This window comes from Salvelinus fontinalis, chromosome 11 (assembly GCF_029448725.1).
Source record: "Salvelinus fontinalis isolate EN_2023a chromosome 11, ASM2944872v1, whole genome shotgun sequence".
NCBI lineage: Eukaryota > Metazoa > Chordata > Actinopteri > Salmoniformes > Salmonidae > Salvelinus > Salvelinus fontinalis.
Genome location: NC_074675.1, coordinates 12,397,031 through 12,409,456, shown reverse-complemented (window position 1 = coordinate 12,409,456; position 12,426 = coordinate 12,397,031). Strand labels below are relative to the sequence as shown.

The following is a 12,426-nucleotide window of genomic DNA, read 5'->3' as shown; positions in this document are numbered from 1 at the left end:
AACACCAATAGTTGAACAGGTAAATAGGGGAATAACTTTACCTCTCAGATCCGACAAAATAGTATTTTTTCTACACCAATTTTTAAATATATACTACTAATATTGCAATGAGCCAACACTCAAAATCTTACACATATGCAAGTGTGATAATAATGGAGATTAGTTTTGTTTTCTAGAACTGAGCAATAGCAACGAGGTGAACCATGTACAAGAGTTCGCAGGCCAATTTTATGCTTGAGACAAATAGCAGCTTTACAGATGCAGCCCAGCTGCAAAGGGAGGTGTAACATTTCAAATCCCGATCATTCACATTGCAGCGGTAACACCTCTAACCGGTCCTAACTCATCATTGAAGGTGTCATACACGGGGTGTCCGTGTTTGTTAAAGCTCATTAAAATAGGTAATTGAGCAATTAACACGAGGGCTTCAATTCGTGAATAATTTGCAAGACATAGCTTACTGTCATAGCCAAACATACACTATTAAAACCTAATTATGTCAAATTATATTCAAAACAGATAGGCCTATACATTTAAACATGTACATATAATTGTTGCACCTAGAAAGGTCTCATAATGTCTAATAATGTATAGTTTTGAGGCCCCTCTTAAAATACCTGTATCGCATTCTGTCTTTGATTAATTTTACTCAATAAAATTTGAAATCTGGCATTATAATTGTGTTCATTTTTAAAACATTCGTCCTGTAACACATGTTAATAAGCATGCTATATTCATTATTTAAGCTGCATCTCGAAAGAGGCCGCTGGCGCCCGAACCACATGTGCATAGCCTAATTACGCATGAGAGACTAGCTAGAACAAACACTGATGAATAGCCATGATGAGCTGCCTGTTTCAGTCGTCGTAATTATTCGAGCTTTGTGTTTGTTGACACCCTACAAGGATACAATGTGGATATTTCTCACAACGTGTCAAAACGTTTGTCCTCTTCTATCTCTGGGAACCGCGCACACCTAAGAAAACACCCGAGAACCTGCCACGGAATTGCCGTCCGAGTTTGTATTGCGCACAGCTGAAGAAGACATTGGCATGAGCCTGGCCCTCGATGCTGCCGATGAGATCAAAGGCTATATTGACTGTGAACAACCCCAACAATATGGACAACGAGAAAACCTGGCAACAACCGACAGCTTATTGAGCCTATAGGATACGATTGCACCAGCATATGGTGTTAGTGGCGATACATCTAGCAGAGGCCTATGCGCTGCTCCAGTCGTTGTACACACTCACTCTGGCTCTGTGATCTGAAGTGCTGGTGATGTCTCTTGGGAACTAGGGGGTTTGTTTTTTATCGCCTCTATTCCGGAGTTGTTGTCAGGGGTCAGAGGCAGAGTTAAGTGTAGGGCATTAGCTGGGATTTAATGTCCCTTTTCCCTCACGTGTGAAACCCGTATTTCTTCTAAACTGCTTAAACTTTGATTTCATGTGATGTTGTGCCCCTCTTATCCGGTCTCCATAGGTGTCATATATCAAATGTTCCATAAAGGTTTATTTACCACAGATTACATATGCCATTGATGGAAACGTATTTTTGTTATATTTCTGAAAGATGTAGAGTATGGTGACAAATCATCTCAATTTTGTCTGATGAACACCATGTTTCAGACGGATACAATCATTTAAATCACACTTGTGACGCATTATAATCCTTCATGTATAGTATTTCTCTTTTCCAGTTAACTAATGTTTGTTTTTATAAATAGGGGGCAGCCCATTTCTTAAAGTAACTTTCTAGTGTTTCCATATTTCTATGAAATATGACCAACAGTTAGTTACAATATGAGTGAAATAGTTTTCCTTCCAAAAAGTGTAATTAAGTATGTTAAAAAGCAGCTTTACCATGTTGGAATTGTGTGGGTGTACCTCAGCAACAGAATGTTGTGGGTATATACCGGTCATTAAAAATATTAACGTGACTAGACCGCTGATTGGCCAGCTCATCCTCCTTTAGACCACTGATTGGCCAGCTCATCCTCCTCAGGAATATGACATCATACTCTATGAGGAAATAGCAAGCATTTTTTAAATGGTCTGTTTGAGATAGAAGTTTGAGGTGGGGTTTTTGAAGTGTTTTTTTTTGTCCAATTTAAGCTTTGGCCACAAATGCGAGTATTGGATGAGTCAACAAGATTATTCGGGTATGAGTAAGATTATTTGGGTATGAGTTAACAGAATATGAACTTTTAAAAGTGAGACTTTCACTGGACAGTTACTTTAGTGAGGGCATTAGATCATATCACATGACAAGGGTTTTTGATTGGCAACAACACTTGTCTGGCAGGGAGCTGCAGTGTGCTGCCAACTACAATGTTGCAGGGAATCATTTCGTAGCAGGATATTCTAGGAAAGCCAGATAAATCAAGGCATTTCTCCCAAAGGCTGATCCTCTCCTATAAAATCTCCCCTTTCATCGGCCTTGACTTTTTAAACACATCCTTCACAGCAAAATCCATTTCGATCGCATCATAAGTGACAAGGAAATCTCTGTAAAATTGCAGGCCAATGTTGTCTACTAACAAGTCAAATGGTGATAATCCAACATACTGTAGTTATCCTCCATTTGAAACACCCAGAGAGAGGATTAAATAATTGAATCTCTATCACCTAACTTATAAAGACTATTATATATAAATCAGAAAGTAATCATAGACATTAGTATAGGAATCACATTTATTAAACCCCAGACTGATCAATTTGCATCTAAATCTTAAAATAACAGGTCCCAATGAAATTACGTCCCTCAACATAAAGGTGGTAATTGCTATTTTCCCAAGGTTTAGGTCTCAATGTTGAGCAGGTGGTAGATTTTGGTAAAACACATCAATGATATTATCCAAAAACAAACAGTAGATTGACAAAGTCATTTAGGGGGATCTAGGAGAGCCTTAGAACTCATTTGGAAGGAAGACGCTGGACACTTCTCATGGACACTGGGAAACAGGCCCACAAACTCACTGTGAGAAAGCTGCTTCGATCCCATTAAAACAACATTACTGTTGGGGCTATCTAGTTTCAGTTTGGTTCAGTGAGAGAATCAGAAGTAAAAGGAAAGATGTGAAGGGACTTTGAAGTACAGCCCCTATATCCTTTGATAGTACTTACTGTATCAGGCATCACTGAAGTGCTCATTAAATCTATTTTTAATCGCACTAGAAATAGGAGCATGGGTGCTTTGACATTGTGTTTTGGATAAATGTTGATACATTGGATATGCAATCTGCTGTTTTGAGAAATCACCCAAAACATACCCTACCCTAAAGCCTTTTACACCTTAATACAAAGACTGTAAGGTTAATCAATTTGAATGTACTCAGCGGCAATACAAAAACAACACAGCACAGAGACCCTAGTGCACCTCTACCAAGGCCTCTTTTTCAAATGACTGTTGGATGAGTCACTAATAAATTGTGTGTGTGCTTGGGGGTCATGAGTCAGTGTGTGTGTGTGTGTGTGTGTGTGTGTGTGTGTGTGTGTGTGTGTGTGTGTGTGTGTGTGTGTGTGTGTGTGTGTGTGTGTGTGTGTGTGTGTGTGTGTGTGTGTGTGTGTGTGTGTGTGTGTGTGTGTGTGTGTGTGTGTGTATGCTTACATTTGTGTGAGGGCTGAGGGAAAGGCAGACAAAATAACCTGGAATCAGGGGTGGACGTAACATAGTAAACAAAAATCTGGGAAGCTGAAATTAGGATCATATTTTACGTTTGGCATGACGTATTAATTTCTGGATGTTCATCATCCATTTCTTATTATATGTTACAAATTACAATTCGTATGATATTTTACGAATTACATTTCGTATGATATGTTACAAATTGCAATTCGTACAATATGTTTTGAATTTACAATTCTTATACATTTACATTTACATTTAAGTCATTTAGCAGACGCTCTTATCCAGAGCGACTTACAAATTGGTGCATTCACCTTATGACATCCAGTGGAACAGCCACTTTACAATAGTGCATCTAGATCTTTTAAGGGGGGGGGGGGGGGGGGGGCAGAAGGATTGCTTTATCCTAGGTATTCCTTGAAGAGGTGGGGTTTCAGGTGTCTCCGGAAGGTGGTGATTGACTCCGCTGTCCTGGCATCGTGAGGGAGTTTGTTCCACCATTGGGGTGCCAGAGCAGCGAACAGTTTTGACTGGGCTGAGCGGGAACTGTACTTCCTCAGTGGTAGGGAGGCGAGCAGGCCAGAGGTGGATGAACGCAGTGCCCTTGTTTGGGTGTAGGGCCTGATCAGAGCCTGAAGGTACTGAGGTGCCGTTCCCCTCACAGCTCCGTAGGCAAGCACCATGGTCTTGTAGCGGATGCGAGCTTCAACTGGAAGCCAGTGGAGAGAGCGGAGGAGCGGGGTGGCGTGAGAGAACTTGGGAAGGTTGAACACCAGCCGGGCTGCGGCGTTCTGGATGAGTTGTAGGGGTTTAATGGCACAGGCAGGGAGCCCAGCCAACAGCGAGTTGCAGTAATCCAGACGGGAGATGACAAGTGCCTGGATTAGGACCTGCGCCGCTTCCTGTGTGAGGCAGGGTCGTACTCTGCGGATGTTGTAGAGCATGAACCTACAGGAACGGGCCACCGCCTTGATGTTGGTGGAGAACGACAGGGTGTTGTCCAGGATCACGCCAAGGTTCTTAGCGCTCTGGGAGGAGGACAATGATATGATATGTTACAAATTCCAATTTGTTGTGGCTAACATTATGTTATGACTAGTCTATGACACCAGGCTGGACACACAGGGGTCAGCAGGGTCAGTGTGTCAGCCACAGAGATCTGAGAGGGAGAGGAGCAGTGCTCACTGTGATGCAGGTATAGGTCAGCACAGCAATGCACTGTGGGATCATAAACAAGTAGCACTCCCCAAGTCAACACATGTAGGAGAAAGAGATCATCATATTAAACATACATTCAGGGAGTCCCTTATAAACTATGTGTAAACATTGTGCTAATGTGCATGATCAAACAAGTGATCATGAATTAGGACCTAATAGCTGGCTGCACCATTGCCTCCTGACCAAGTTTCCATGTCGAAGCATATCTGAGTTTAGAGGTGACAAAATAATGATAATAATAGTAATAATATTTAATAATATATATTTTTAAAAATACATTATTTTCCGATCACCTAGCTATGCTAAAATGAGCACAATAATTGTAATTCGCTCTGGATAAGAGCGTCTGCTAAATGACTAAAACGTAAATGTAACCCTACTGAAGTGGACCAGGCTAGCTCTCTGCCAGCTGGAATAAAGAAAGGAGCCCAGGCTATTTCAGGTCCCGTTGGATTTTATGGTCTTTTAATACCCATGAATACTGGGGGAACTTGTGGCTTATGCTTGCATGTACAGTGTCATATCTCTATTCAAATTCCACATGATCAATTGGGTTAGTGGGAACATTAGGGATATCCTCGGATATCATTATGAGACCTGAAAGCTATTGCTGAAAGTTTGTCACATAATAAGAACGAAATTACCTGCAAATAGGTTGAACACAGTATGACCTACATTAAGTTCCCATACAAACATACATTAAACTATAGTATTTGGAGTGAGTCTAGTCTAATTAAAAAACTGGTACAACATAGGATAATTCAAAAATTAATACCTGAGGTTTTAAATGCATGGTTTTCATGATACTATATTATACTATATGTGTCAAGGATATATATTGTATAAAATGTCATTTGTAATTATATCAAAATGTGTAAAAACTGAATTTTTCTTAAAATACCTGACAAGTATTTCAAATATATAATGAAGTGCATAGTTAGTGATGAACAAAACAAAACGTGTAGATCCCGTGTAAGATACAATGCTTACAATTTATTTGTTGGTCAGTTCATATGGAAATACTCAAATACAACAATGAATCTCTTGAGGTTGTGTTTCTGCCTTTTATATGTAAAATAAATTAAGTTGTTAATATATTATAAAATATTTACAATGATCAAATGTCCATTTGGAAATAAAAGATTATAGTTCTATTGTTGTCATACTTTAGAAATAAAATATTGACCATTCATACAATTTAAAAGAAAACAGTGACTACAAAATGCCCGTTAATTTGTACAAATGAATATAAGTAAATGGAAACTAAAACATATGAATAAAGAAGTGAACATAATTTCGAAATAGACAATGGAAATATGAAATGCTGACGTCGCTTATACATGCTCCAAAATTCCAATAAATCAAGCATTATTTTTCTGAGATTTCTTCGTTGCAAGTCGGTTTCTCTTCACTTGAGATACTATCAACGATTGATGACAGGCGAAGAAGGCTGGTGGACGCTGAAGACTCCGTGAAGCCTGAAATACAGAAATCAAATATATAAGATCTACAATCAGTTGACGAGTTGCAAAATAGCAATTTAGATCTAATTTACTATTCATAATTGGTTCCAACCTTCTCTCTGATTCGTCATTGGTGCATTGGAATGATCAGCTGAGGTCTGCCAGTTTTGACAGTTCTTCTTCCAATGGTATTCCTTATTGGACGCCTTCATGTACACACACATGTATTAGCTTAAGTGTCTACTAACACACGTGTTATTATACAAAGTAGTAAGCCTACAAGTATAATGCACAGTAAGATATTTCTCATTATGGCAATTTTCCCTTTAAGTGTAAAGCCAATTATTGTACGCATAAAGTGACATAAAAAATGCAGATACAAATATTTCTCAAATGAAGCTTACACGGTGTTCTTTCACGTTATAGTTATATGAGCCATTTTGGGGCGTTTTTTCTTGCTCATCCAGTGTATGCAACAGGTCCTGCAATTGCTCGATGTAGTTTATGGCGCTGCGTAAAATCTCCACTTTGGGCAGCCGCTGGTTTGGATTGGGCACGGTCTTTTTCTTCAACGCATCGAATGCTTCATTGATCTTCTTGAGCCGCCTTCTTTCCCTGAGAGTGGCCGCTTTGCGCCTGTCGGTTGGTGCAGACTTTCTTTTACAAACCTTACAAGCCCAGATGAGGCACTGTCCCTCGCAGTGTGGCTGAAGACCCGGGGGTGCGAGGACATGCTCCTCTCCGCTGCTGTCACATCCAGTCTCGGACGGATCCCCCCCAGGTGACAACGGGCTGTCATTCCCGTGGTACAAAGGGGACACCCCCGCCATGTCCAAGTGCTGCAATGGTCCATGATCTCCCTCGAGATAGCGCAGATCGTTGAAGAAATAAGTGTTGGTCTCAAAAAGGTCCACCATACTGTTGTACCCTCGCACGGCCTATGTTTTGACAGTGGGACACTGCATGGCATTTAAATAGCCCAGTGACACAAGTCACCAGGCTTATATATAGAATGTGAAACTCTATCCAACGCTTAGCTGTCGCAGTGCATCAACCTTTTTTTCTCAATGGGGTTTTTTACTACCAAGCGAGTTTGTGTAGAAAATAAATAAGCGTTAACACCTCTCAATGAAAGTTAAAACGTCACTTCAAACTTATGACAGGTGTTTTCAATATCTGTTTCACAGTGAAATGGTAACATACTGTACCGGTGCCCATCTCAACTTTTCGAACTGCAAGATAAATGTCAATGTAATGTTCAGGCCCTCCCCAAGAAGTTGGCTCCCCTAAGCGGGAAACAAATATTGTCCCTCAACTGACTTGCAAAGTTCCCAAAACGTTATGTTCTTAATGTATAGTAATAATACAGTATATTTGTTCTTGTTGACTTGTCTTAGCAAAAATTTTCTACTTTTAACCCCAATTCTCAAATTCTACAGTATAGCCTATTACATTTCAAAGAAACATATCTTAGACAGTGAGAATGGTTAAGTGCAACTGTAACTTGTGGCCTGTCCAATCATAAATAGATATGAATGTGCAGTCAAAATGACACATGTGGTATCTAGGTGGTATAAATAGATCTGGGACTCATTCATCTTAAATCCATAAAATAGATGAAAGCCTTCTCAGTGGTGCTATGTGGCCTTTGACATTTTTCTCTACGATCGGCAAAGTCTGCTTCTCTCAGCTGGGATACTAGTGGTCGCTGAGGGCTCCTGTTTCTGCCTGGAGGTATGGTATCCATGTCATGTGCCAAGAAATTAGCCAAGTACATCTTTGTCACCCTTTTGGCCACTGTTTACCATTTATAGTATTAGGGTTGGGGTTAACTGAACATTCATGAAACTATTGTTGTGTGTGTGTGTATGTGTGTGTGTGTGTGTGTGTGTGTGTGTGTGTGTGTGTGTGTGTGTGTGTGTGTGTGTGTGTGTGTGTGTGTGTGTGTGTGTGTGTGTGTGTGTGTGTGTGTGTGTGTGTGTGTGTGTGTGTGTGTGTGTGTGTGTGTGTGTGTGTAATATCATACTGTATGATAAGCAGTGCATTGAGTATGTTCCAGATCAGTGTGTACTATACTGTTATGCAACCACTCTTGGTTAAACCTTATGGATGTCCCATGGATGTCACACTCTGGCCCTGGAATACCTGTGTCAGTCAGTGACACATCTCTCTGGCCCATGTCAAGTCATCTCTTCTAAACCCACTTGGATAAAATATCCCTGACGTAAATTACCCAAATTAAAGTAGATTTCTATTGAAATATTGCCCCTCAAATATACAATTTCTTCTACATATTGTATCCGTGACCCTCCATCAATCCATGCCTCATCTACACTATTCTATTGTTCTACAGCTCTGTTCCAGCCTGTAAATGTACTCATCCCTCCCAGTAACTGACACTTTAGGGAGCGCTCCTAATCCTGCTGGGGTTTCGGGGTTTGTTGATCATTCCAACATCCTCCTGGGATCAGCAGCTGCCCATCCAGGACAATAGGCCGGTTGGTCCAGGCCTGTTCAATGGGACTATTCTACTGCAGTCAGGTCTTCTTTCACACAACCCCAGGGAGTCTGAGCTGAAGGTCATGGTCAAGGAGAAACTGCAGATCCACTTCACAATAGATGATAAGTATGTATATAGGAAGAGAATGGATTGTGTGGATGAAATTAAGTCAATTTCAGAGGTAGTGAAGATGTGAAAGTTAATTATGTAAATGAGGACGTGATACATTTCAACAGTAAGTAGTAGAGGAAGCGCTGTCGTCTCGATCACTGGATATACAGTATATGGTGAGCATTTCATGACATGTATGCCCATTCCGTTTTGTTTACAAGGGTCTGGGGGAGCAGTCACATGTGGGAGCCAATATAGATTTGATTGGTTTCTTGCTGACAGATCACCAGATCATGTTGGTTCCTGACTGCACACAATAATACCAATTTGGAAACCACATTTTGTAAAAGCAGGACGTACTTTTCAGCTTGGGCAGATTTGCTGATTCCACATAATTTCACATTTCACATCATTCATTTGACTGTTAATTACTATACAAATCATGATTTTACTTTTACCCCATTTTTCTCCCCAATTGGTAGTTAGTCTTGTCTCATCGTTGCAACTCCCCTACGGACCCGGGAGAGGCGAAGATCAAGAGCCAAGCGTCCTCCGAAACACAACCCTGCCAAGCCGCACTGATACACTGCTCGCTTAACCCGGAAGCCAGCCGCACCAATGTGTCGGAGGAAACACTGTACAGCTGGCGGCCAAAGTTAGCGGGCCTGCGCCCGGCCCGCCACAAGGAGTCGCTAGAGCGCGGTGGGACAAGGACAAGGACATCCCGGGCCGGTCAAATCTTCCCCTAACCCAAACGACGCTGGGCCAATTGTGTGCCGCCTCATGGGTTTCCCAGTCGCGGCTGGCTGCGATACCGCCTGGGATAGAACCCGGGTCTGTAATGACGCCTCGCCTTAGACCACTGCGCCACTTGGGAGGCCTTAATAAAAGTTACAACTTTTGGGGTTGTGTGACACTGTGTGACATTTCCATTCTAGAAAAACAAATCACAATTCCCGAATCTGAAACACAACTAGGAGTTTCAATCAACATGATGTTAGTTGAGCCACGAGACTCTAGTATCCTTTATCAATGTACATGCAAAGACAATAAACAAAGATCTCTTGCTGAGCTGGTTCCAGATAGTGGGGTGAATAAAAATAGTGTTCAGACCCTGTAGATGACTTCACATTGACATTTTAGTCATTTAGCAGATGCTCTTATCCAGAACGACTTACAGTTAGTGCATTCATCTTAAGATAGCTAGGTGAGACATCTAAGATATTGGTTCACACACTGTAGTATGCAATGGGGATAATGGGACACAGACCCGTTTCAGTGCTATAATGAAGGTCCAGTTAGTTGTGCAACAGTCAGGATGGGACAGATGTGCTTGGTGGCTGGAGAGGACAGGAGATACTTCCTTAGCCTCCATAAAGGTCTGTATTCTCTCCATAGTCTCTTCTCATTGTCTATCACAGACAAAATGGTGTCAGACAGAGTTCTCTGCTAGATGATGTTGATGGTGTAGATAGGGACTTGATCCTCTCAGGCCTGGCACTGTGGTGTCACCCCGGTGTCCTGCTCTCCCCAGGGCTACTGTGTATCCTGCAAATGCCCATAAATCGCCGCCAGTGTCAAGGGGGTGACGTTTCAGCTGTCAGGGAAAATCACGGGATACCCTGCCAAGAAACCCAAAGCGCAGGGAGGGTCTAGCTTTCCTGGTGAAGGGGGACGGATACAGAGAGGAGTCGAGAGGCACTGCAGGAATCTCAAGACCCAGAGAAGCAACAGGGGCGATCAAGTCAATAAATCTTCAGCGTGAACTCAACATTTAAAACACAGAACACTGGAGACCAATCGGGCATGTGAATATGGAATATGCTGACATGATAAGGATGTGAATTGACCTGAAGAAAATCTAATTATAGTGCCATGACACATTGGCACAGGAGTCCAGGTGCCATCAGAGGAAAAGAATGTGAAAAGGTTACAAAGCTGTGTTTCTGAACTGATGACATTGTGACGTATTAGGTGGTTTAGCTCCTGTAGTTCAACCTCAATCAGTCAAATGACTATTTCTGGAGTAAAAATCCAATAACTGCCCTGTAACTGAGCATGGTGTTGCATCACTCGACGTAACAGAGATAATGTAGTGAGTTCAGAGTTGACTGTTGTTCAGTCGCTCCGGAGTGAAGTTTCCTCTAGATACAGATCTAGGATCAACTACCCCTCCCCCAATCCTAACCTTAACCCATAGTGGGGGAAATGCAAAACTGAGTGAAAAAAAACAAGATCAGTGTCTATGGGCAACGTCACCTTACTCCTGGTCTGTCAGTGTTTGGAGGTGTGATTTACTTGGCTTCAGGGCCCCTCTCTGACCTATGATAAACTTTAACCTACAGTACGGTGTGTTGTGTACAGGGAAATGCTCACCTCGCATGGCATTCAGAGACTCCATCTTCTTCAGAGGTTAATAATTGACCAGGTACATCAACAAGCCTCTTCCTCGACATATCAGTAAAGCCCCCACAACATGCCCAGAGTACTGAGAGAGAATATCATATAACAGGAAAACATGCCTGTTACTTAAGGGACGCACTCACATTTTCACACTTTCCTCAAAGTGATGTGAAACGTTCAACCGTCAAGGCATGCTTCCCTTTCACCAGGTCACGTTACTGGAATATTCTAGTGTATTTGTTGAGCTGTTAACAGTAACCTCGTGCTGCTGTCCTCTTCCTCCTTATGCAACATGGTCAATAAGCCCAGTACTAGACCTCACCAAAGACATGGAGGAGATTGCCTTATAGGAGGATATAAATACACATGACAATACCCAGAGCTGGGCCTGTTAGCACATTCCAGCTAATGTGGAAATTTATGAGAAATCTGCAGAGAGCTCAACTAATGATTTAGGTGGGACGTTTACACTCTGCGTTGGTCCAATCCGCTCTCTCTCTCTTTTTCCGCATTGGTCCAATCCGCTCTCTCTCGCTCTCCCTCTCTCCCTTCTCTTTCCCTGTCTCTCTCTCTCTCCCATTCTCTCTCTGTATTGGCCCTACCCTCCCTCCCCACTCCCTCTCTCTCTCCCTCTCTTTATGTCCATGCTGGTCAGGGCATTAACAAGATGTTTCCACGTGGTCTGTATGTTCTCTGAGTGTCAGTTAGTTAGTGAGAAGGAGAGATCCAGAGGGGTGCTGACACAGGGGTCATAACCAGGCTTAAAAATTAACATGAACTTTGGGGACTTCATCCCTCGCCAACCCCTGTCTCCCTGCTTGACCGAACCTCCTGACTCAGACAGACTACACAATCATTGGGCTGTTTTAGAGGATGCCAGAACCCAGCGTGACTGACACGCCGTATATTACCCAGCAGTCTCACACGGTCACACCTGGGATTTGACTTGGCCAATGAGAGGTTAAGTAGCCTGGTCATGGACACGATGACAGTGCCTCACCTGGGGTCATGAACCTTTGACCTCCAGGTCATCAGCCACATCGGCTTGGTGACTAGGCTCGTTAATGTTTGGGAAAGAGGCCCCATCTCACAATGAGGATACAG

At 42.2% G+C, this 12,426-nt stretch overlaps 1 protein-coding gene across 1 annotated transcript; it reads right to left on the bottom strand.

The window, feature by feature from the left end:
• Positions 1-5,841: 5,841 nt before the first annotated feature.
• On the bottom strand, positions 5,842-7,245 carry LOC129864790 (myogenic factor 6-like). The gene is made up of 3 exons (XM_055937083.1): positions 6,713-7,245; positions 6,421-6,514; positions 5,842-6,323 (listed from the first exon to the last, which is right to left on the bottom strand). Exons 1-3 carry the CDS (start codon positions 7,223-7,225, stop codon positions 6,214-6,216), a joined length of 717 nt encoding a protein of 238 aa, XP_055793058.1. The 5' UTR covers positions 7,226-7,245; the 3' UTR covers positions 5,842-6,213.
• Between the last annotated feature and the right edge of the window lie 5,181 nt (positions 7,246-12,426).